The 25,216-nt window shown below is 54.1% G+C and overlaps 2 protein-coding genes and 1 non-coding gene across 4 annotated transcripts in view; all 3 read right to left on the reverse strand.

Moving 5' to 3' along the window:
* Window positions 1-1,156: 1,156 nt before the first annotated feature.
* Window positions 1,157-1,315, reverse strand: LOC123814602. Its single transcript, XR_006784940.1, has one exon. It is a non-coding gene; the product is annotated as a U1 spliceosomal RNA (small nuclear RNA).
* Window positions 1,316-5,682: 4,367 nt separating this feature from the next.
* RHO (rhodopsin) lies at window positions 5,683-11,964 on the reverse strand. Its single transcript, XM_045832425.1, has 5 exons — window positions 11,502-11,964; window positions 9,582-9,750; window positions 8,121-8,286; window positions 7,775-8,014; window positions 5,683-6,943 (listed from the first exon to the last, which is right to left on the reverse strand). Exons 1-5 carry the CDS (start codon window positions 11,860-11,862, stop codon window positions 6,833-6,835), a joined length of 1,047 nt encoding a protein of 348 aa, XP_045688381.1. The 5' UTR covers window positions 11,863-11,964; the 3' UTR covers window positions 5,683-6,832.
* A 6,960-nt stretch (window positions 11,965-18,924) lies between these two features.
* The window catches only part of IFT122 (intraflagellar transport 122), a 73,089-nt gene continuing 66,797 nt past the window's right edge, over window positions 18,925-25,216 (reverse strand). For both annotated transcript variants that reach the window (XM_045832396.1, XM_045832395.1), the window contains 6 exons: window positions 23,904-24,069; window positions 22,861-22,972; window positions 22,086-22,211; window positions 20,335-20,414; window positions 19,829-19,993; window positions 18,925-19,359 (listed from right to left, as the gene is read on the reverse strand). In XM_045832396.1, the coding sequence (XP_045688352.1) occupies window positions 19,270-19,359; window positions 19,829-19,993; window positions 20,335-20,414; window positions 22,086-22,211; window positions 22,861-22,972; window positions 23,904-24,069 (739 nt within the window). In that variant the 3' untranslated portion in view covers window positions 18,925-19,269. The remainder of the gene's footprint in view (window positions 19,360-19,828; window positions 19,994-20,334; window positions 20,415-22,085; window positions 22,212-22,860; window positions 22,973-23,903; window positions 24,070-25,216) is intronic.

Below are 25,216 nucleotides of genomic sequence, written 5' to 3' on the forward strand. Positions count from 1 at the left end.
AATGACAATAACCAATGGGAAAAATAGATAAAAAATATAAATAGGCAATTCACCAAAATGGTTGATAAACACAGGAAAATAACCTCAACCTCCTTGGCATTCAGGAAAATTCAAATAGAAACAACAAAGAGATGTGACTTCCGCATAAAAACGACAGAAGTTGAAGACGAAGTGCTGGCAAAGAGGCAGGGAGCTGGGTGCAGAGGTTCTCGCTGCCTCTGCCTGTGGTGTGAGCTGGGAGGCAGCCTACTTTGAAAACGTTTTCCCTTGAGCCCAGCAGCTCCACTCCTCTGCCCTAGAAGTGCATTACTTAGGAAAAGAAAGTAAAATAGAACTAACTTCCAAGTGAATCACTTGGGGCCTGGCTAAATTACTCCCTTACTTTGGCTGTAGGATACTCTGCAGCCATTTAAAATGGTGCGGTGGCTTACAACAAAGATGAGGCTGTATTTCACACCCAGTAGGATGACAAATACTTAACCATCTATCACTGCTGAGTGCCTAGAACATGAAGAAATGCGTAACCATTAGGAGGGTAGGTCAGGAGCCACTTTAGAAAGCAATTCAGTAACGTCCAACACAGCCAAAGATGGACGCATGCCATACCCCACCCAGGTCACTCCAGGTATGACTCAGAGGAACTCCCACGTTGACATCCAAGAATGCCTATTGCAGTCTTAGAGAAACTTCAGAACAACGTCAATGCTCATTAGGAGAGTGGACAAATAAACGGTGGTCTCTTCCTACGGTGGGACAGGACACAGCAGTGAAAATGAATGAGCCAGAATATATCTGAGAAATACACTCTCCACTTCTGAGAAGACAGAACTCGTGTGCGTGTTGAAGGCACAGAAGGTCTGAACGGATTTCTACCAAGGTAATAGCGAAATTACCTCTAAGGAGGGCAGAGGGTTTGGAGGGGATAGGTTTAAACAGATTTAAATTTTTCTCTCTACAGTCTATTTTTGGAATTTTTCTCTCTATACTCTATTTTTGGAATTTTCCCAGGGCCAGAGGTCTGGAATGAGGGAGGCAGAGGTCATCAGAGTACTCTAAAGTGAAATCAGGAATCACTCCCCTGGCCAGTATGCTTCACGGCTCCCCAGTGCCTGGGATTGAAAGTTTGACCTCTTCAGCCTGGCTTCCTTTTTTTAAAGAGGGGAGAGTGCAAACGCAGTCCCCCACTACCACAAATTAGGCAGCCAAGTTTCCCACATTTGGGGAAATTGCGGGAGTCAGCACACCCCAAGTGCAATGGATAAGCCCTGGGAAAATTACGTTCGCGAGCATGGCATCTCCCCTGCCAGGTGAGCATGCAGCCTGGCTTTTGGAGCCTCGCTGCCCCTACAACCCCACAGACCTGCCACACAGCCGCTCTTGGAATGGGCCAGGTGCTGAGATTTGGGCTTTGCCCCCTATGATTCCCCTGTGTTTCCTCTGTGTGGTATGTCAGACTGATGAAGAAATAGCTGCAGTTTTTCACCCCAGCCAATATCCATATTCATTTGCAATGTACCTTTTCAGGTCTTCCCACACGCCTTAAATTTGTGGTGACCAATAGCATGTGGTGGCAGTGACACTATGCTAATCCCATTGTGAACAAGCTCTGGCTAGCCTGCTGGATGCTGAGAGGCCCATACCTCTATCACCCAGTCAACAGCCAGCCAACCAGCCAACCCTCCAGTTAGCCACATGTGCCTGAAGGAGCCTAGTGGAGAGCAACCAAGCTTGGTCTGTACCTGCAGAACTGTCCAGCTGACTCGCAGAGTCGCAAGCAATAATATATGGTGTGTTGTTTTAAGCCATGAAGTTTTTGGAGCTGTTTGTCATGCTGCATAAGCTGATATACTCTGCCTAGAGGACCCTTTCTTGCTCCCACTTATCTTCTCTAGGCTGTTTTGGCCTGGGAAAAGCCCCCCCTGACTCCCTAGAAGGTTATGGGCCCCTCCTCTGGTTGTCAGCAGCCCCTGGACTTGCTGTCTGGGGAGCCTCCAGCACCCTGTGTTACAGATCTGCCTACTCTGTCTCCTGCACTAGCCTTTGAGCTTGGTGGGGGAGGGGGTGCTGTTGGGGGAGGAGAGCTGTGTCTGTCTTGTACCTGGTGGTATCCCTGGTGCCCAGCACAGTAGGGGCTCAGCACCCATTGCTGTGGAAGCCCCATTGCCAGAGCCCAGCTTGGCTGAGTGCGGGAGAGGATATGAAGCGAAGAGGCAAAGGAAGCTGGGACAAATGGGGGCAGCAGTTTTGACCACACTCTGGGGCATTTCCAAGAACTGAGAAATAGAAAAAGACTCAGCAATACAAACATTCCCACGAGCTTCATCTGAAACCCTGCTCCTGGGCTGTGCCAGGATAGAGGTTTGCATTTGGAGGGAAGAAGTTCTAAAATGTGCTGCGTGATCTAAAAATTCTTCTAGAGGATTGCCTTTTTACAGGAAAATGGTAATTGTGGGGATCAGCCCGCTGGGGAGGAAAGGCAGCATGTTGTGCTGATGTGATTTTGTGAGGCCTGTATGGAATTTAAGTTTTGCCAGAAACATTTCTACCATCTTGGAACACTGAACAGGACCCACCTGCGCGATAACTTTCTGATGGTTCAGAAGGTTACAGCTCTCAGCTTTCTGAAGTAGTGATAGGGTGTCTGTCTTGTGTAACTCTAGCCTCTGCAGCATCAGGATATTTGTGACTTGAGGTAAAAAAATGCAGAGAGGGCAGGGTAGAAATAGTAGTAGCTGCCATGTTCGATATCTGTGTTAATATTTTATATCCACTCTTTTATTTACACATGAAGAAGCAAAAGTTTAGAGAGGACCTGTGCTTGATCTTCCTGCATCCAGACCCTGGGCTGCAACCTGAAAGCCCTCTGTTAGTTAAGAAACCAGCTGTACCTCCAAAGTAACAGTGGCTTAAACAAGAAACCATGAAACTATTTCTCACAAAACTCTTCAAGAATAAGTTGTGCAGGGCTGGTAAGGCAAGCTGAGGGGCCCAAGCTCCTTTCTTGATGCTCTGCTGTTCTCTGCCCATAGATTCTACCTCGTGATCCAAGACAACTGCTGCAGCTCTGGTCATCACGACCACATTCCTGCCTTCAGAAAGCAAAGAAGAAAGACGTGGAGGACACTGCCATTACCTGACATGCAAAACCCAGGGAATGCAAACATCATTTCTGATTATACTCTATTGGCCAGACCTTAATGCCATGCCACTGGTGCAAGGGAAGCTGGGAGATGCAGTCTGGTGCTGGCTGGCCAGGAGCCAGCTAGAACTTGGGAGTGATATTACTAAAAGAAAAAAGGGGAATGAATATTAAGGCAGTTAGCTTTTGCTTGCCCTTTTTCTGAGACCCCCTCCATTATTTCAATCTAATGCCTATCTCGACCGCAGCAGGGGCTGTCCTTTGAACTTGGCTCACATCTCTGGGAAGGGAACTCACATTTATCGAATATCCACTGTGCCCGGCATTTTTTTATAGCAAGAATGTCATTAGTCCCTTTAGACAATTCTACCAACTGGGGTGATTCTTCCCTTTAAACCTGAGAGGCCTGAGGCCCTAGTGAGGTTCAAAAGCTTGGTCCGAGGTCACACAGCTGGAAAGGACACCCACTGCCTCCCTGGGGGAAACTTGGGGTGCCAGGGACGCTGGTCTTCACTGAGGGGAAGGAGGGCAGGCTGCCATCAGGCCCGGCTGCCTTGAGGGGTGGGGTGGGGTCCCGTCTCCTTCCAGAGGCAAGATCAAGGGTGAGAGCTCTGTGGCCCTGAGGCCGGCCAGCCCACAGCCCAGAGACTTGGTCCCTTCAATCCACCCCTGGAGCCCCCAGCACACCCTGACTTAGGACCCGCTTCCTTGGATTGGGTTGAGTGGAGACACAATTACACACAAACAGGCATTCGTTCCATAAACCTGTTGGCTGCCGGGACCCCGGGGATAAGGGGGTAACACCCTCTTCCCAGGCTCAGTCGGCAGCTCTTTGCCTTCATTTACGGCGAGCGCCCCACACGTAGCTGTCAAATCAGTGCTAAATTGAGGAGGAGAGAGGCTTTCTCCTCTACCAGGAAAAACCACAGAATGTTCTGGTTTTAGAGTAAGTTTTTTCCCCTCTGGATGTGAGGCTGAGTCAAACATACCACTCTTCAGAAGTAGTAAACTGTGGTGGGGGACTAAGGGGACAGGGCTGCTGCCTGCAAGGCAGGGCGGCTGAACTGTCACTGCCTCTCCCACCGCCATGCCCAGCCCCACACAGCACCTGAAATGGAGAGTGACCCACGGGACCAACTCTGGGAACCTTCTTCCTTGTGGCCCGGTGTGGGAGGGAGGCCTGGGCCAGCCAAGCACCAGCGGCTTAGTGTCCATTTTGTCTGGGCTACTTCCAGCTCTGCCCACCCTGCTTCCTCCTACCATCCTCCTTCCAGTAACGACACCCCCAGATTTCCTTTGGGTACCTTTCTGTCCCCTCTCTCAGACCATCTGGTTTATGTGGGGGTAATACTGGGGGGCAAGGGCCATCAGGTGACCCAGGCCTGGCCAATGAGAGCCCTACCTGGAACTGACGGGAAAGAGGAGCCCGCTCCTGGCAGGGCTTGCTGAGCCTGGAACAACTGGTGGCCATCTCTGCCACCCCTTGGAAACAGCCCGTGCATGAGGCCAACACAGAGGAAAGTGTGACCAGGAGAGACGCAGAAGCCCGAGAACATCATCTGAGCACCTGTCTCCAGCTGTTCCTAAAGCCCTGGGCTTTTCAGGTAGGGGAACCAATAACTTTTCCCTTTAATTTCAGACCTAAAGGGAATTTCCTGTCACTTGCAACCAAAGGAATCCTGACTGACATCATCCAGCGGGGCAGAGTCGAGAGGGACAAGGACAGAGATCTGAGCTATTACCTGCCCCAGGCCTACCACGGCACTAAGGATCTTCCGTCCCAGGCTCCTGCCACCTCTGCCCACCTGGAGGTGGGGGCTATCCCTCCGTCCCTTTTCCCATGCAGATGGGGTGTCCAGTAAGGCCAGCTCTGAGCTGAGGCCCCAGTGATGCCAAAAGTCTCCCACCGTCTGCTGTAGGACAGGAAGAGACTGGCCCAGGAGTTCGCTATCTCATTTAATCCCCTCAAGGTCTATTTTAGATCCTCTTGCAGATAAAGAGGCTCGGAGAGGTGAGAACATTTGCTTGTAGTTTCACAGGTCACTTGGGTACCTGTGACATTCAAGTTGGGACTTTTCCCATTCCCAGGCTGGCTTTCTCTGCCCTGTACCCTCAGGAAGCTGATTGTGCAATTCCAGCATCCCAGGGCAGGGACCAGGGGGTCTCGGCCCAGTTTCAGTCCATCCTGCAGACAAAGACCTTGAGAGTGACAAAAACTACCACCGCTGACTCCAAGTGGAACAGCTGAGCTTTTTTAATGCCCTGTTTCACCTTAGTCTCCAGGCAGGGCTGGGGAGACCTACAGCCTGCGGCGTTGGCTATGTGAAGGAGGAGGGGCAGTTACTGAGGCTGTTCAATTCTGATGACCCAGAGTTCCAGCCAGCTTCCCAGCAAGAACCCTCCAGAATGGAGAACGGACAGAAGCTGCTGAAGATGGGCTCAGCCAGCAAGGGAGTTGGAATCTGGGACCCGTGAACATCCCCAGGGAACGTGGGCTCAATCGAATTCCCCACTCTTTGTTTCTAAGCTCTTCAAGACAAAGATGATGTCGGAGACTCAGCTCTTTATTAAATGTGGGCAGGCAAGCATAGCTTCTGGAAGCTCCATGCTGGCCCAGACATGCTGTGGCCCGAGTGCTGGGTAGGCGAGTGTGTGGTTTCCAGAAGCCGAGAGAAAGGCTTATCTCTTCACAAGCAGCACCGGGAAGGCGGGGCACTGGCCCGGGGTTCCAGGCCAGAGGTTAGACCCTGGGCCTTGGCCCCAGACTCCAGTCTGATGGTAGTTTTTCAGGTTGGATGGCTGCATTCTGCATGCACTCAACTCTCCCTCCCTGTGGCCCAACCCCTAGGCCTGGTCTGGCCTCGACACCTGGCTAATTTTTAAAACACCTGTTGGGGCTGGATACTCAGGGCCATGCCCACTTTCAAAATGGTCACTATCAAGAAGAGATGATCATAGTAATTTATTAATTATATTAATAATTGATATTGTTCATAACATTAACTACAATCTGTACAACTCCTTACCATTTACGAAGTACTCTAATACACAGGCACACACACACACACACACACACACACACACACACACGTCCCATCTGATCTTCTCAGCAGCCATGTATGGCGGGACCGAGGACTGGATTCCCATTTTATTTTATTTATTTACTTATTGGGGGGATTCCCATTTTACAGAGAAAGAAAGTGAGGCCTGGGGGGGAAACAATCACTCAAGGTCACCAGCCAAGGTGCTGCTGCTGCTGAGGTGGTTTTGAAAAGACAATGTACTCTCCCTGCCCATTCATCTCTTCATTCATTCCTCCATTCATTCATTCCTTCCTCCATCTAGCATTTATTAAGCACCTACTGTGTGCCCCGCTCTGTGCTAGATACTTATCCCTAAGCCGGGACACTTTTCCAGACAACAAGAGTTCTTCTGTTCCTGAGAGATGAGTTGGGGGGGGGAGGGGTACTGATCCCACCGGCCCCTGAGAACCCAGGACTCCAGACCGAGCTGTCCCCGTTAGGTGGGGAGTCTTGTTTTTCTCTCATTAATTCTTAAAATAAAAAACCACTCGTGGAGCCTGTGAGACCTGATTGTGACAGGCACTGGGCTCCTGGTGGGGCAGCTGTTGCTGGGGGTGGGTGTTGGGGGACGGAAGACTCCTACAGTCGGCAGCAGAGTCCTTGGCAGGGCTCAGGCCGGCGCCACCTGGCTGGTCTCCGTCTTGGAAGCAGTGGTGGATGCCTCGTCATCACCCAGCGGGTTCTTGCCACAGCAGAGGGTGGTGAGCATGCAGTTCCGAAACTGGAAGGCAAGGGGCGTGAGTCAGGGTCAGGGTGCGTTCGAAGTGTGGGTAACAAACTGGGGTGGTTGGCAAGGTGTGCCTATAGCCCCTTCCCGCTCCAGCCCTCACAGCCTTCACTCCTATGACACATCTGGCTCTCTGGAGAAAACATACTAAACACACGTGACCCTCCCCCTGTGAGGCCAGGGACCAAACCCAAGGGGGCTTTTTCACTAACGACATTCCATGATGCCTTCTGGGTGCCAAGGGCTACTTGTAAATTATCTCATTTAACTCAAGAGTTTGGAATTTTGCCCTTTCTTTGGATGAAAAACTGAAGCCCAAAGAAGGGAAATGACTTGCTTAAGGTCACACAGCTAGAAGCTAGCAGAGCTGGGATCTGACTCCATGACGCCTGACTCTGGAGACCACATTTCCCCCCTGGACCATGGAGTCTGCAGACAGACCACTGGTCCATGTTGGCCCTCAGAGTAAGACCTTTCATCTTTTTTCTCCTCCATGGGGACAGGCACCATCCTGTACCCAGGCTTGGGACTTTGACCATTTGACTTTTAAAGCATGCCTCAGAACCATCTTACTTGAGCCAGCCCCAAAGTCCCCCGAAGGCTTGTTAGAAATGCAGGTTCCTAGGTCCACCCCAAGCTGCAGTCCTGGGTGAGGCCCAGGAATCTGCATTTCTCCCAGATGCCTATAGTACCCTGGGGGACACCAACTCCCCAGTCCAGTTTTGCAGATGGGAAGACTGAGACCCAGCCAAGGACATGGCTTGTCCTCCATAGGCAGTGCTTGCGACTTGGGGGGCCTGGACCCTCCTGCCCCGCCCCTGGCACCTGCTTGTTCATCATGATGTAGATGACGGGGTTGTAGATGGAGGATGACTTGGCAAAGAATGCCGGGAGGGTCATGAAGATGGGGCCGAAGTCAGAGCCCTGGTGGGTAAAGATGTAGAAGGCCACACTGGCGTAGGGCAGCCAACAGATTAGGAATGCGATGACCATGATGATGACCATGCGGGTGACTTCCTTCTCGGCCTTCTGGGTGGTGGCTGACTCCTGCTGCTGGGCAGCCGCCTGCAGGGACACAGGGCCTGGTGTCCAGACCACAGCAACTCTGGGCCAGGGGCTGGGCTCCAGCCACTCAACGCCTGTGGCCCTCGTGCCCTGCACAGGACCATACCTCCTTTACTGTGAAGACCAGCTGTCCGTAGCAGAAGAAGATGATGACCATGGGGATGGAGAAGTGGACCACGAACATGTAGATGACGAAGGACTCATTGTTGACCTCTGGCTTGAGCGTGTAGTAGTCGATCCCACATGAGCACTGCATGCCCTCTGGGATGTACCTGAGGGCCAGCAGAGAATGGGACAGGAGGGGGCATGACAGAGACCCAAGTGTGAGGACCTTAGGGAACAGGCCCCAGCTAACCAGAGTGACCTGTTGTGTGGCTGGCCTTGCTCCGGGCCTCACTTTCCCTCTCTGTAAAATGGGGATAATGAAATGTCTGCTTGGCTGTGTGACTGTGAGGATCAAACTGACTGAGAGAAGGGATTCGAATGCACCTTGTAAAACCAATGTTGCTGCGTTGTTTGTTTGTGTGTGTGTTTGGTTTTGTTTGGCTGTGTCATTGGGACACGGCCTCGCCTCCCACACCATCTCTCACCTGGCAGCACATGCACACCACTGGCCTGCTTGGGATTTCTTCACTGGACCCCTAGTGGCCAAAGGCCAGGCCCCAGAAGCCCCCCCTCCCTTGGTGGGGAGAAGGGAAAAGCTCCCAAACTCTGCATTTGAGGTAGTTTGTACAAACTGGGGTCTTACTAACCACAGGGTAAGAGTATTTTCTAGACCAAAGATGGGCACGCAGGGTAACTAAGAGATCTTTGCACAGTTTCTGGAAACAAGAAGCCTCTGGGGCACGTGGTTAGGGTGTTTCAGTGATTCTAGGGGATGGTGAGATTGGACCAAACTCAGAAAATGTGCCGTGTCCATTGGCTGAGCCTACGCGGATGTAACTAGACCAGACTGGAGCAGACAGGAAAAGAGGCTGGAGGGGGCGGCCTCGAATTTAGGAAGGGGTAGAAATATGGCCCCAGGGAGGCTGAGGAGGAAAGGGAAGAAAATAGGAATTTCCTGGAAGCAGGGGAACATGAGGCCTCTGGGAACCCATAAAGTCACCAGTCACGTTTCCCAAACCACTATCCCCTTCTTTCCACATCTCTCGTCTCAGCTCCACTTGGAGACAACGGCCTGCAGAATGCACAGGACCTGGGTCCCCCAGTGTCACCACCTACACTAGGAAGGCTCAGTCTCCTGAGGTACTGAGGCCCAAGGTCAAAGGAAGCTGCCTACAGGGCACTGGACCAAAGAGGATTGGACTCTGGCCCTGGCTTAGTTGAGGATTAGGGGCATAGCCAAGGTGAGGGGTTGGGCATCTCGGATTCTCCTTGGGAACTCAGGAGATGGGACCAGCCCCTATAGCAATATTAGGGTCTGATCCTTTCTTCCCCCACCCTAAACTCCAACCCCAGAAGAGTTGCCAGCTTGGTGCCTAAAACCTGATAGCCCCAGGTTTGACTCCTGGCTGTTGGACCTAAAGAAGACCCCCTGAGACCCTTCCCCCTTGCCTGGTGCCATTACCTGGACCAGCCGGCTAGTGGGGGTGCGGCACAGGCCAGTGCCATGATCCAGGTGAAGACGAGCCCCATGATGGCGTGATTCTCCCCGAAGCGGAAGTTGCTCATGGGCTTGCATACCACCACGTACCGTTCGATGGCCAGGACCACCAAGGACCACAGGGCAACTTCACCTGCAGGGCAGTCAGCTGTTGGTTGGCATGCCACTTGCCTGGACCCCACTGTCTGCCTAAGGTGGAAGCACTCCTCCTATATGGGAGAGAGCAGCTAGGAAGGCGGCCAGGGCAGGCCCGGAGTGAGGCCTGAGGGTAGGACTGGCTTAGACACTGAGGAGAAGGGGGAAAGGCAGGGCAGAGGGACCAGCATGCCAGGGGAGTGGAGCAGCTCTTAGGAAGTTTAGTTCAGTTGGAGCTCTGGGTTCGTGAGGGGCACAGAAATTAGATTAAGGGTCAGAGTTGGACTGTGAGCCCTGTGGGGAGTTTTTACAAGAGAATGTGCCCTTTATGGGGCAACAGCCAGAGTCGCTGGTGAAGGGCATTGTAGGGACAGGGGAAACCCAGAGTTGGAAGTCCTTCCCTCCCTCTGGAGCAGCAGCCTCTCCCCTCTAGGGAGACAGCATAACCTGGACACGTGGGACCCTCTCCTAGGAGCCGGGAAGCTCAATGGCCTTTGGCTCAGAGGGCAAATGAGGAACTAGTGACAGAATTCAGACACCTGTCCTGTGCACCACTGCAGACCCTCAGGAGGGGCGGTCACAGAATTTAGCATCCAAACTGGGCCATTTCTGAGAGTGGACAGGGACATTGGTAATTATTCCAGGACGACAGTTGTTCGTGGGGACTGACGCTGCAGAGCAGCGTCTGCCTGTATGCGGCACTTCTGTCTCACCCCGCCTTCTGTCCTGAAACAGAGCGCTCTGCGGTCACTGAAGGTGACACCCAGTGCTGGCCCGGGGTTCCGGGGAGTGGGGCTGAGGCAGCGACCTGGGCACGTGAGGGTGATCGAAGACAGGCAGCAGAACAGTCCTGGCTGGTGCTGGGCTCTCGCCATCGCCCTGGCTTTCTAATAACGCCCGTGGGCATGTCCTGCTTGCCTGAGTGCCTGAGTGTCCTGAGGGGAAGTTCCTGGATCTGAGCCAGGAGACCTAGGCCCTGGGCACTGCCCTGCCATATCCCTAAATGAGTCACCCCTTCTCCACGCCTCAGTTTTCTCATCTGCTAAATGGGATCTATTGTCTCCACAGCACTCCCATCAGCTTTCAAGTCAAAGAAATATTTAAAAGCATCTTTCAAAGCTACAGATCACATAGGTCTAATGCTTCTGTGGGGAGGGTTTTTGTTTTGTTTTTTGAAGGGGATGAGCTTCTCAATGCAAAAAGCATTCATTAGTGGCAAAGAGGCTGGAAGTGGGCTGGGAAGGGACTGAGCCCGTGGCCCAGCATGGGTGAAGCCCAGTGACTGGGGGACCGGGAATCTGCACCCCATGGTGAGCTGGGAGCTCCGAGCACCAGGATCTATCTTGTCCTCTCCCCCCAGAGCCCAGCATGGGTCTGACCCGGCGCATCTGCTCCGAAGGAAACCAGACATGGCCTGGGGCCACATGGATGTGCATTGGAAACACAGCTCTGTCCCTGCCAGGATGCGACCTCCACAGGTGCCTGACCTCTCTCATCCCGTTTCCTTGACGTAAGGCAAGACGATGCCATTCCATGTGTGAGGAGCAGTGCCCAGTGCCTGCTCTCCCCAGACAGCAGCCCAGCTCATCATCACCGGGTACTCGTTGGTTAAGTGAGGGCTTTGGATGATGCCAATGACTGCAGAGGAGAGAAGGCCTCAACCCCCGTTCCTAAGCCTGGAGCTGTCCCCAGACACTCCCATGCCCCCTGGCTCCTGGGCTCCCTGCCCACCCGCGCCACAGCTCATACCTCCCAGGGTGGCAAAGAAGCCCTCCAGGTTGCATCCCGTGGGCCCGAAGACAAAGTATCCGTGCAGAGAGGTGTAGAGGGTGGTGGTGAAGCCTCCAAAGACCATGAAGAGGTCAGCCACGGCCAGGTTGAGCAGGATGTAGTTGAGAGGTGTGCGCAGCTTCTTGTGCTGAACTGTGACATAGAGCGTGAGGAAGTTGATGGGGAAGCCAAGCACGATCAGCAGGAACATGTAGGCGGCCAGCATGGAGAACTGCCAGGGCTCGGCCAGGTAGTACTGTGGGTACTCGAAGGGGCTGCGCACCACGCCCGTCTTGTTGGAGAAGGGCACATAGAAGTTGGGGCCCTCGGTGCCATTCATGGCTGAGGTCCCTGTGGCTGCCCCACGGGCAGCTCCGACCCAAGACTGCTATTGGGGCCTGAGCTAGGCCACGCAGGGTCTAGACCACGCTGGCTCAACAACTCCGGGCTCTGACCCCCCCCAGACCCTTATAAAGTGACCTCCCCTCCCTAAGCTCCTGGCTGAATCAGCACCTGGGAGATTGGGGGCGTTATTAATCATAGTAATCCCCGGTGTGGCAAGGGGGTGCCTAATTGGCTTCCCAAGAGAGGCCAAGGTGACTCAGGTGGAAGCCTAGGGTTGGGGAGGGGAGGTGCTGGGAACCTCAGGGAAGGGAAGCATGCCTAGCCTGCCCCCGCCCTTTTGTCCCCAGAAATCTCTGCCCATCTCAGCCTGATGGCCTTGGTCTGGCATTGGGTCCTCAGATTCCCAGCCCATTACCCTCTGGCTTAGTATGAGCTGCCTTCATCTTTTTTATGACTGGACCATGAACTCTGAGAGGGCAGAGGCTCTGGTTGTTCTTTTAGTCTCTCAGCCCTTTACCTATTCCTCCCCCACCTAGGTCACCTCCTGGCTCATCCTGTTGCTGGACCCCGACACCAGCCCTTCTCGCCAGATTATGAGCTTCATGAGGGCAGGAGCCACATCCTGCCAGACACACAGCCTGGCACAGCCCAGGAGTGCAGCAAATATCTGTTGCGTTGAACGGGAATTCACTCACTCGCTTGTTTATCAAACATTTATGTGCAGTCCACTGGGGATACAAAGATTGAGAAAGAGGAGCTTGCAGGCTTAGGAGGACGCTGATGTAGGAAGAACAGACCCCAGCCCAGGAAGGGGAGGTGGCCTGCTGGGGGGAGGCAATGTTTGGGTCTTTGAGAGGGGGGAGCACTTTGCCAGGTTGCCAAGTGGGGAAGACAGTGCACACTAGAGACAAAGGCTGGGCAGAGGCCGGAGGCCCGTCTAGGCTGTGGCTGCACATGGGCTGGGGCCAGCTCTGATGCCAAGCTGAGGAACCTGGCTTTATCTGGAGGGCAGTGGGCAGATCTCAGGGACAGAGGTGGCACAAATGCCCCCACAGTTGGATTGAAGGGAGTAAAGGTGGAGGAAGAGACCAGGGAAGGGGGCGATGGAAGCAGGGAGGGGACAGAGGCTCTCAGGGATCCCGGAGCAAGGCCTTGCATCCAGGAGCCAGACTGTGTTCCAAGTCCTGTGCTGGGCCCACATCACTGCAGTGAGGGAGGCAGGTGCGGGCTCCACCTCCTGGGGACTCCAGTGTGAAAGGGACGCAGACCCTGGAAACAGGGATGGCTGGATATCGCAGCACACGGGGCATGTCTGGGGATGTCCAGCCAGGCTGGGCTGGGACAGTGGGTTTTGGCTATAGTGTGACAAGTAACCCCATGAGGGTGGGTCCCAGGACAGTGGGATAAGCTTTGGGGGCACATGGAAGACCAATATGGCCAGGCTCCCCTCATCTGTCACAGGAATTTGACGACACCTCCTAGGAATAAAGGGGGCAGCTGGAAGTGGCCAGCATGTAGGGTACTTGATGACCATCATCCAGCCACAAATGTGTATCGACCCAGTTGCTTGGTTCTGGGAGATGCAGTGGACAAGGACCAAGCACATGTCTGCAAGGAATGTTCCATTACAAACAGTAATGAAACAAAAAAAAAAAAGAGAGAGAGAGGGAGAAAAGTTTGGATCATGGCCCACTCCCAACACCCAGCACACTGTAATCTAGAAGGTCTCTTTGAGAAGGTAAAGTCTGAGCTGAGAACTCAGTGATGGAGGCAGCCAGCCCTGCCGAGACCTGGGGCAGAGGAAACAGCAAGGGCAAAGGCCATCCCTTAAGCTTTCTGATACCCAATCTCTCTTCCCGCCTGGGTGTCCTAGACCTGTCTGCTCAAAAAAGTGCACCCCTTTCCCTACAGCCCGGCTGGGGCTCCAGACCCCTTCCTGTCCGGGCCCACACACAGAGGGCTGGTGAAATGCGTGCTGGTGGAGTCAGTGCAGAGGGTGGCCTGGTGGGCTGGGTGGGTGTGACCTTTTGTTGTGTCAAGCACTTGGCCCAGTGATTAGGCCCAATGCTACTGAGGTCGAGATGGAGGGTTTGATTCTGACAGAGTCTGGCCCCTGGTAGCCAAAAGGAAGGAGCAGCACTGGATTCCCTGAATCAAATCTGGCTCCCCCACAGCCCCACCCTGGCTGGGCTGAGCCGTTGACCCTTGACCTCAGCATTTTCCTGTCACTTCCTTATGTTTATGACAGCCTAGAAGCTTTTAATTCATGTTCTGTTCATGTGTTTTCAGTCCATCTTCCAGGATGTAATGTGAGCCCACAGGGTGGGCTGGGATCTGTTTGGCTCACCACAGGCACCCAGAGCCCAGCAGGGTTCCCCGACATGGAGCAGTGTGAGTCATTTCCTAGAGCCCAAGGAGGAGCTGGGGTTTCTGTCTGTGTTGTTCACTGAGGTATCTCCAGGGCTGGCACACGACAGGTACTCAATAAACATTTGTGGAATCATTGAATGAATCTAAGTTACCCCAGGAACTATTTCCCCTCTCTAAATCTCAGGCTCCTCTTCTGTAAGATAGTTGAATAATCCCACCTTGACAGGGCGAGGTGATGGGGAATTAAAGGCCATCACTGACATCACATTGCTCTGTATTCCAGAAAGCATGAGAAATAGATTTTTAAATATTTAATTAATTAATTTATTTATTTATTTATTTATTTATTTGACAGAGGAGGAGGGAGGGAGAGTGGGAGAGAAACATCATTGTGTGGTTGCCTCTCACGCACCCCCTACTGGGGACCTGGCCAGAAACCCAGGCATGTGCCTTGACTGGGAATTGAACTGGTGACCCTTTGGTTCGCAGGCCAGCACTTACTCCACTGAGCCACACCAGCCAGGGCTAAATAATTTAAAAAAAAAAAAGCACTTTGTTCAGGGAGTATGCTAAAAGGTCATTAGACGTCACCTACTCTGACCCTTCCTACCGAATTTTAAGTGGGGAGACTGAGGCCCAGAGTCAGCAGTGAATTGGCCAAGTCATGTGACAAATCAGTGACAGCCCAGCCATAACCTACTTACCTGCCTGGCCACGTCTCCTCCAGCACTAAAAAAAGCTCTCAGGAGAGATCTGACAGTCCTTCACACCATGGCACAAATGACAAGAGAGGTTGTACTGGGTAGTGAAAAAGGCCCAGGACTGAGTCACACAGACCTGGGGCCGCATTGGTGGCCCTGAGGGCAGGGAGCACCCCTGGCTCTGCATCACCAGGAGAGCCTGGGAAGTCCACTCCCTCCTGTCTCTGGGTCTCGGTTTGCCAGGGCTAGGGAACTTCAGAGATCCACACCCGTCTACAGGGTAAGTAAGCCTGGGCTGTTTTTCCCACTAAGGCCTGCCTCACAGATCTTCAGACTTCGCAGCTTAGGTTTTCTGGTCCTCCCTCCTGGGCATGGCCCCTTTATACCCACCCTTTCATCCAGACTGAGGCTCTGCGGCCATACAACTGTGGTGCAGCCCAGCCTCCTCCTTTCCCCGTGCCTCGGTTTCCTAATTTGGTGCCTGCAGTGATCAGTGAGCTTTGCTAAAACTGTGATCCTCTTCTGAGTCTCAGGGAGCTCACATCCCAGGGAGCTCACATTGGAGAGCCCCCACACCCCCAACTCCACAAGCCAGCTCTTCCCCATATTCATTTTCTACTCAGTACTTGTCGCTATCAGCAACTGTCCTATTTGTCTTCTCACTGACTCACTGTCCATCTCTCTCTAGAACGCAGGGCTGACCCAGCCTGTCTTTGCTGCATTCTGAGCTTGCAGCCCAGAGTAGGCGCTCAATAAATATCTGTTGAATAAATGAACAACTCCCCCGGCCCCTGTGGGGAGGCCTCACTCTCCTCTGAACACAGAGGAAATAGGCTCAGAGGGTTGAGGTTCCTCAGTAGAGCTGGAATTGAACCTGGGCCATCTAACTTCTCAGCTAAAGCTCTTTTGTCTCCATCTCCAGGTCAGGTGGTCCAGAGAGGGACCCAGAGCATGCCAGTGATCAAGCCTGAGTGTGGGTGACTTTCTGAGACATTGCCCCTTCAGCTTCTCTCTCAGCCAGGCTGAGAACAAGCTGTGAGGAGCTGTGAGTGGTGGGCCTGGGGAGCCTGAGGTTGACTGTCTCTGAAGACTGACGTAGCCATCTTGGGGCTTCCCCAGCCCTGCCCCTTTGGGAGCCCAGGAGCAGGGCTCTGACTTGGCCATGGAGGATTAGCAGGCATGGCACAAATAGCTCTTAAGCCTCTGCATGGAAGTGCTGCTGGGTCAGCAGCTTCCTCCTCCTCCTTCCTGCCTCCCCTCACTAGCTTAGCCCCACCTGCCCGTGTCGTCAGGCTGGGTGAGGCCTTTAGACTGAGCTGAGAATGTCAAGGGGGAAGAATGGAAGGGGACTGACAGACTCTTCTCCCTTTCCATCCTCTTCTTCTCCCGTCTCCTCTACCTTCCTCCTTTCTTTCTTTCCTTCTTACTGCAACATTTGCACACACTTCTAGGCACCAGGCCCTGGGCCAGGTACTCAGGACACAGATGAATCCTGCACAGTCCCTGCCCTCAAGAAGTTCCTGGTCTCAGGGGACAGCATACAAGGGGAAAACTAATAACCATGAGACGTGGCAATTTGCTCTTAGCCTCAAGTGCTGTGGGGGCCCAGAGGAGCAAGATGTGGATCAGGAGGGAACCTGGAAGGACACCCAGCCTAAACAGGTGGCCAGCTGGGCTAAGGCCCAGGGAGGGAAAGGCCAGTTGGTGTTGATGGGTGGCAGAGGAGGGAGGGATGATTAGAAGTCCAGTGCTAGTGGGCCGGCAGCAGGGGGCACTGACGGCTGCCAGCAGGGGAGGGGCATCATCAGGTCCCCAGTTTAGGACGATGTTTTGGAGTCTGGGTGGAAGAATATCAGGGAGAACTGGGGTGAGTGTCTGGCCCAGGGTGAGAGTCCCACCCAATAGTAGCCTCTTTGCTGGGGCTCCTACTTGTCCCAAGGGCAGGGCTGACCCAAGTGGAAGGCCATCTGGCAGTTGCAGTTGGCAGAAACCTTGGAAAAGCAGCACCTGTTCGAGACCTACAGAGGCTCTGGCCTTTGGTAGCCTCGCTGGGGACAGATGGAAACACCCAACTGACTGAGGCCTGGTTAGAGCCAGACCCACTTAAAGTCCGGCCCAGGGCTCTTTCTGGGCCACACAATGCCTCCTCTTCCTATCTTCTCCCAAGAATGTGGGAACGGTGCTGAGGACTGGAGACAAGAGGTCAGGAGAAGGTCATAGCCTCAACCACTCCCAAGCTGTGTAGCCTGCAGCGGCCACTCCTCCCTCTGGGCCACATTCTCTCAGATAGAGCCTGAGGCCTGAATCTCAGTGTCAGAGCTGGAGGGGGCCCTTTGGTACATATCAGGAAACTGAGCCTTGGAGAGAGGACTGGACCTGGTCAGGACCCCACCCAGGTTAGCACAGGAGAGGAATAAAGCAAAGGCTGCTTTATTCTGGGTGTGATCTTGTCTTGGCTTAATAAATATTTCTTAAATGAAAGAAAACATCACTGAGCCTCAGTTTCGTCATCTTTATAATGGGCATCCTTGGAGGCCACTGAGGATTAAATAAGATGATGTGTGGAAAGGGCTTAGCACAGAATCTGGCATTCAGTAAGCACTTGATTTAATGGCAGCTACGGTGATTGTTTCTCAGACGCAGGCCTCCAGAGCTCAGCGTCTCTGTGGCAGCAGAACCTGGCAAGGCACACATGCATTTTTGTGTTATTCAGCTGAAAGATGCATGCTGGAGTCTCAGGCTCGGGGCCCTCCCTCTGCTGTAGCCACGGACCATCTGATGTGTCACTGTGATTGACACCTTCCTGTCGGGTGGCTGGGGCTGTTTTCTCCCTCTCCTCTCTTTTTCCCAGCCATATGCAAATGATTTTTGGTTCAAGTAATGTGCTAATGGAAATCCTAACACATTAATAAATGTTTAGCGAGAGAGAGCATGCATGATCATAAGTAATTAGACACTCAACGGAGGAGTTCTGTTGGCACAACTGTCTGGCTCCCTTTCTTCGTTTTCCTCCATCATCTCCAAAGAGACGTGCAGAGGGAGGCCAGGAGGAGCGGATGGGGCAGGGGTCCAGCTCCTGCACTCACCACTGGCTGGCTGCTGCAGCTGCTCCCCGCTCCATCCCTCCAGTGGGGATCTTTGTCATGCTCTGCCCACTTCACAGATGCTGTCCTAAGGTATCAGCATCTAATCACATGGGTGGTTTTTGACTTGATCCCCTTCTCCTGCAGCCAGGATCTTTGAGGGGAGTGCTTGCTTGCTCACTCCCTCCTGGGCAGGTAGAGTGGAGGGTGAAGGGAGCAGAGCCTTAGGGGAGAGACAGACCAGGGGCTTCCCACCCAGGGCTGGTGGAGCTCCCGTCCCCAGCACCTCCACCCGCCCCTGTAGCTGTACAATGGAAATCGTGACCCTTCCTCCCAGAGCTGCTGTGAAGACTCAAACACATGAAGCACACCTGGCACAGGAAATTTCCCCAATAAATATCGGCTATCCCTCCCCAGCTTCTCATCTGCTACCCACCCACGCCCTTGAGCTCTAAATTGGACATTGTTGGTGCTCAGTGGAAGGGACTGTAGTAGGACCTCAAACGAAGCCCACTTGTTTCAGGAGCTGGAGGGGAGGAGAAAGCCTCAGGTTGAGTTGGGGCATCTGTGGTGCTGGGGGGAGGTGGTGAAGGGGGCCTGACCCCAGCCAGGAAGTCCTACTTCTGGGGGCGGGGCCTTCTTTGCCATCTTCTTTGGAGCCAGGTATCTTATTTTCTTGCCAAGATGGAGCCCCGTTAAACCAAAATATATAAATAAATAAACTCTGTTCCCCTACTCACTCCCATATTGCCATTTTGATTAGATTAAATTTTAAGAGAACACAAATGTAATGTTCCTCTTGGATCAAATTAGAAACAGGTGCACTTTTGCATAAGGAAATTAAGTTGCAGACAATATGAAGATTTGCTAAAATGCAGACACTGATGAAAATAAGTAGCCCCTTTATTTGTAATTATTGAGGCAATCTGTGTGCAGAGCGTACATGTTAATGGTCTGACAGATCTGCGGACTCCAGCAGGTTGCCACGAACAACTCAGAGCCGTTTTGAAAGTAACAGATTTTTTTTAAGCAAATATATGTACATTCTCTTCTCCATCTCTTGGTGCTATTTACAAGGTATGAAATGCCATAAATAGAAATTCTGTCGTTACACAGACCCCTTCCTTAAAAAAAAAAAACACAAAACCTCATCTGGGCAGAACACACGTTCTAGCAGTTTAACTCTTTCTTCTGTCTACTGCCAACTACAAGGTGGCCCAGAGGGAGAGGGTGATCCCCAGGGTGCAGTCACGGGCTGGGGTCCTCGATGTGCCTCCGGCAGTATGGACAGCAGGTGTGCTGAAGCACTAGCAGCTCGTAGTCCTCCGAGTGGAACATCTGAGGAGAGACAGCTGTGACCCTGGGCAGCAGCTCTGGGTGTGCGGCAGCCCCGAGCCTGGCCCGGAGTGCTACTCCTCCCCGGGGGAGGGGCTCAGCAGTGAGTCAGGGTTAGAACACCAGATCTAGGACTCCTTTGTCCAAACACAGGAGGGAAGGGGGAAGGGTATGTTGCCCCTTGTTTTCTAAATAAAGTTCAGAGGTAAATCACACTTTCCTAGCCCTCCCAGATGAAGGGCTGGTGTAGAGTCAGCCCAGGGTCAGGGGCAAGATCATTCCAAACAGCACAAGGGAAGCATGCCAGAGGGAGGACAGCGGAGTCCCTTTTCCCAACTGAGCCTTGGCTCCTCAGGTGTCACCTGTGCTCCTCCCAGAGGCCCAGCCCCCCAAAGGGACATTTGGGAAATGGAAAAGCAACAGAAAGAAACTGGACACCGCACACGTGAGCTGCAGGCAGTGGGCGCGGTACCTGGAAGCAGGATGGGCACATGGTGATGGAGGCGTCGGGCAGGAGGGAGCGGAAGTACTGCCACTGCAGGGGCGGGGGCCAGCGCTTGATGAGGACATCCCGACGACTCATGGAGCGCAGCACGGACCGACTCACCACCACAGGCACAAACTCCGAGCCACCTTGCTGTAAGGGTGGGCGGGTGGGAGTCAGGGAGCACTGGTGCCCTCACGCAGAAACAGTGACATGTTCCTGTGACATGGGTCGCAGTCCCAGAATCTTTGGGAGTGGCCAGGAAGGACCCCAGAGACTTCCCCTGCCAAATACCTGGACAGAACCCTGTCATGTCATGTAGCCCCCTGTTGGCCATCTCTGGTGACAGAAAGCCCACCACCTCCTCTTCCCCAGCAGTCCTGACAGGAAGCAGGTTCTCCTCACACCAAGGTGTGGACAGAAGGGACCTAAGACCACCCTCCCAACAGGCTTTGCTGGCCTCAGCAGCCCGTCACTCACAGAGGCACCCTCACCTCAAAGCTCAGCTTTGCAGTGAATGGGTCGTCATCGCCCATGGAGTCCATGCTCTCGTCCAGTCTTAGCGTCTGGGAATCTGGGAGTCTGGTCAAGGACAGAACCTGAGGCTGAATGGCAAATAGGCCCCACCTTCTGCCCGTGTTGAGACTCACAGGAGCTCTGCCCAGGCCTCCTGTGTCTCCCCGAGGCTCCGGGGAAGAGTGGTAGGGCTGGTGGCACAGGTTTCCAGGGACTCCAGGCACTGGAGGGGACACAGGCCAGGGAGCAAACAGCCCTGGTCACACACTGGGTAGGACTAGGTCCCAGTGCACATGTGGGGGAAGAGGGAAAAGGACTCTGAGGGGCTCTCTGCTGCCCCACAGGGACCAGGCCATGGCTCCCAAGGACCTGCTGGCCAGAAGCACCCTGTGAACAGAGGCCTGCAGGACTGCTGTGTGTAGCTGTCGAATGGGCCAGTGCATTGGCGGTTCCTGGAGAAATACTCAGTAGTAGCCAGGTGGTTTGCAGGCACCTGAGATGGCATTTCATGCTCAAGGGAGTGAGAACTCCTACAGATCCCAAGCTTGGCCAGATTAGGCTGAAGGTCCCCAGGGAGCTGCTGCCTCTGCCAGGCAGTGGAGGAGGAGCTGAGGTGAGGCCAGGACAGTGGGGCTCCCATGAGAAAGGCCCCCTGACCAGAGGCCGCTGGTGCCGAGTCAGGTACAGGGTGTGCCCCACATAGCAGCAAGAGTCCAACGTAAGCAGATGTGCATGTGCAGAGGCTGGTGTGTGGACACGGTTTATGTCTCCCTTCTGGAGCTCCCTGCGTTTTCCTTTCTCTGCTCCTCTAAATATGTTTATGAGCCAGTGGCATCGGCACTACCTGAAAGCTCGTAGAAACGCAGGCTCCTGCCCCACCCAGAGCTGCTGACCCAGCTGCCATGTGCTAGCAGTGCCCCAGGGGAGGAGGGTACACACAGAAGCCCTCCTCCTGTGCTTAGTGGGACAGTGAACACGCTCCTGACCACAGGGAGAAGCTGAGGTGTGGCTTTTGGCCCAAGGTGTTTCAGCAAGGGTGTGCCCAGCAGGTTTTGGCTAATATTCTGGGAGAAGTGTGACTCTTTCTAGGGGGTTACAAGGCTGATGGGACGTAGGGTTGGCACTGCTAGTGGGGATGGGTGGGTGCTGCGTAAGGATGAAGCCACCCAGAGGACAGCAGACCCAAGGGGAGAGGAGACGGCCACCCCCCTGGTGTTGCCTCAGCACAGGGCCTGGCGGAGTGTCAGTCTGTGGACGGGCTTCTTCACAGCCTTGTGTTTGCTTGGCCTTCCTGAGTCATGCTCTCTGCCTTTTGTACACAAAAATGACCTGATGAGGAGAGCCAGGGACACCGATACAGATGTTATGTGCCAGGTTAGTAGCTCCTCAGCTCTGCACGAGCAGGAGCATGAACGGTGTCTTTTAGGAGCCAGGAGTGGGTGTGGGAGGCCCCCGGGGAATGAAGCACAGATGGACACCAAGGTGCTGTCTCCTCTGCCACATGCTACTTCTGAACCTGTGGGCCGTCTGCTGTCCCCTCCCACACCTATCCGCACCCTGGTCAGCTCTCTGCCCATTTCTGCCTGTCCCTGCCACCTTGTAGGCCTCTCCGATCACTAGCAATTGCCTGCTATGCCCTTGCCGTACCCAGCTGAGCCATGTCCAAGGCCTCCTCACACCCAGGCCCTGTGCTAGCACACACACGGGTCCAGTCCAGTGCCTAGGATACTGTTGCTTGTGATTTCTTGCCATTTGTTCTCACGCTTGTGTCTTGGTGCCTCCAGGTCAATGAGGGAGACGGCTTCTTCATCAGTGATCCCCTCCTCTAGATAGAACTCAACCAGGTGCAGCACCTCTGGAGGGCACAGGGCATGGGCAAGGGCCAGGCGATGGCAACCCGGGAGCATCTGGGGCTGGATGCTCTCACCAGGCAGCATGAGAGAAGGCAGGAGGGTCACTGAGCTCCCTCCCCAACAGCAGCCTCTCTGAGACCCAGCAGACAAGCAGAAGCAGCAGAGCTACCTCTCCTGCCCGCTGAGTATCTGGAGGCAGCGGTAGGCTGGGATGGGAATGTGTGCCTGTGTGTATGGGGGTAAGAACTGGGGGCCTTTGGCCCCTCCTCCTTCACCCAGTAGCTGGATGAGCTCCTCTCTGAGGGAAGAGGCAGAGCCTCTGCCCAGCTACTGGGAAGGGGCTTCTGGTCTTACATCAACATAGAAGGGGTTGGGACCTGACAGCCCATCTCAGCCTCCCAGATCAGAGGTCCAACCAGCGGCCTCTATTCCTTGGGTGTTTACGTCCTGCATCGCCTCACACGAAGTTCTAAGGGATGGGTGTCTCAGGTCTGGGCAGCACAGCGGGTTCTGTCTCTGGGAACCCTAAAGGACTCTGTGGGTCAGGCAGGGTGGGCGTCAATTTACAAATCAGGACACATCTGGCCAAGAAGCAGTGGAGCCAGCCCAGCCACCATTTACTGGTGCCCGGTCCGCACGAGCCGGACTCACCATAGGAGGAGGCGGAGAAGACGAAGGGCTGGCGGCAGTTGATGCAAACGTTGCCCAGGTTGTTCAGCAGCGGGTTGTTGGTGGAGCAGCGGTAGCATAAGGGCACTAGCTCCTGCAAAAATATAAGCACCACAGACTGGGGCCTGGCTGCCCAGAGAAAAGGCCACCTGGGTGGCTGGGGAGGGGGTACTGCGCTTGAGGCTGTGCTGTGTGAAGCAGAGGAAGGGCCTCCAGAGTCAATGAAGACCTCGGCAGCTGGGCACAAACGCCTCCTTCACCGACAGGGCTCGGCAGCTCTGTTCTCCTGGAGGGACAATACCCAGGGCCGCGTTTACCAGTCATTTACCACGCTCCAGGTACTGTGCTGAGCCCATCACCTACACTGGCTCGTTTACCCTCACAGCCTCTCTGGGAAAGCTGCTATGCATGTCCCCATTTGACAGAGGAGGAAACCCAGGCTCAGAAAGAGTGAGACATACTAGGAAATGGTGGGGCTGGGATCTGAAGCCATGTCTGTCTGAGGTCAAGTCTCTGCTATGAGCCTGCAGGAGGAGATTGTGAAAGACAGTAGCTAGTTGGGTTGGAGCAAAGAGCCTAGGGGCACAGGCCGGGCTGCGGATACCTGGGGTAGATCTACTGAAGAGTAGTAATCTGGTTCCAAAGAAAGGTGGGCTTGGGCAGGGGCTCCCAGGATGGTGAAGACAGAGCCACCTGGGCACGGAAGTGTGCAGGGAGGCTAGGTGTGGAGCAGTGTGGGCTGCACCACAGCAGAAGCAAACCCCTGGGAGGGCTAGGAAGAAAGGAGGGCCGGGCTGTGGGATTCAGGGGAGCCAAGGGCTGCAGCTGGAGCACAAAGTGCTGAGTGGAGACCAGAGGGAGCAAACAGGAAAGCACAGGAGCTGGCAAGCCAGGGCTTAGGCAGGGGCAGGGGCACAGACCCCCGAGAACATGGCAGCCGTCTTTCAGTGGCTGGGGAAGAAAGCGTCAGGAGAAGTCCAGAGAGGTTGCAGGGGAAACAGGACATAAGGGGGCCGCGTCCTCACCTCACTATCATGGAAGGGCTTGGAGCGGATGGTCAGGCTGCCCAGCTCAATGGACTTCTGGAACCTGGTGGGGATCCGCAGGCCCTGCAGCTTGTCATAAGCATGCCGGGCCAGTTTGTAGGCACCCAGCGCCTTACTCTGCTTGGCCAGAGTGAAGAGTGTGTTTCTGCCGATGACACAGTTAAGGACAGCAAAGGCTACACCAGGGCCTGAGCTGCTACTACCTACCCTCAGAGTGAGCCCAGTGCTAGAACACAGCTTGTGCGGGTGCCAAGAGGGCACGGGCAAGAGCCTGAGGAATGCTTTGTTCTTTTGTGGGATGTAAGTATATTTCTCGGATATCAAGGCTCAGGGATATTTTCAGAGATAGAGACAGCACAGTTTCATTAATATTTTAAACTTGCTTAGGTTCTCTGGGCCTGCTGATGGCTCATCTTGTACCCTGACCAGGACAAAACGGCTCTCCCCACTGTGCCCAGCCTGCCAGCCAAGCCCTCCTGCCCTAGCCCCGTCAGCTGGGGTCTGGTCCCAGACTGCCTGGGAAGCTGCCTGCAGGTGTAGCTTGCAGAGGTCACAGGGTGCAGAGCACTTACCCAAGGGCCATGGTGATTTCTGAGTGGCGCCTCCCTTGCCCTCTGAGGCCTTCTTCTGGGCGACTCAGTCTGAGGCTGGCAAGACTTTGTGTTCAGTCTCAGGTCACCTCAAATGTTGATCATGCCCGGGACCAGCCTGCACTTCCTCCCTACCTCACCTGTGAATGCCCTTCCCCACTTCCCCCTGGCAAGCCTCAGCTAAGCACTGAGACCCCAGTTCCATGCCTCCTCCCCACTCTCCTGCCCCTGAGGTCCCCACTCCCCAAACCCCAGTGTGGCACCTTCCACTCCAGCAGTTACATGAAGGTGAATTTCCTTGTCTATGTTTCCACTGTGAGTCCTCAAAGTCTGGGACTGTGTCAGGAGCCATTTCTAGGTGCCCAGGGGACAGCACAAGGTGAAGCTCAGGGTAGGGGTTCAATGAAACTCTGTTGAAGTAAATGGAACTTGCTGGAAAAGCTGGGTGAAGATCTCACTTCACCTCCGCACCTCTCTATATGCTGGATACTTCTCTGAAACATCTATTCTACTATTGTCCCTGGTTACCTTAGCCAATAGGATGAATGTCATCTCCTCCAGGCAGCCTTCCTTGGCCAGGCCCCAGACTTAGCTGCATTCCACCCTTGGAAACAGCATGCATTGCACTGACCCAGGCCCTGATACTCGTCACCTCCCCCACTAGAGGGGATCTTTGTTGCCTATTGCCTGGCAAGGTGCTTG

This window comes from Phyllostomus hastatus, unplaced genomic scaffold (genome assembly GCF_019186645.2).
Source record: "Phyllostomus hastatus isolate PE091 unplaced genomic scaffold, TTU_PhHast_1.1 phas_contig_16, whole genome shotgun sequence".
In the NCBI taxonomy this organism is placed as follows: Eukaryota; Metazoa; Chordata; class Mammalia; order Chiroptera; family Phyllostomidae; genus Phyllostomus; species Phyllostomus hastatus.

Excerpts from the sequence above, each read along its gene's own strand:
- RHO (XM_045832425.1), bottom strand. The coding sequence starts at position 11,862 with ATGAATGGCACCGAGGGCCCCAACTTCTATGTGCCCTTCTCCAACAAG. Across the intron at positions 9,751-11,501 it reads CTTCTTTGCCACCCTGGGAG|GTGAAGTTGCCCTGTGGTCC; the intron begins GTATGAGCTGTG and ends ACTGCCCTGCAG. Across the intron at positions 6,944-7,774 it reads ACATCATGATGAACAAGCAG|TTTCGGAACTGCATGCTCAC; the intron begins GTGCCAGGGGCG and ends CTTGCCTTCCAG.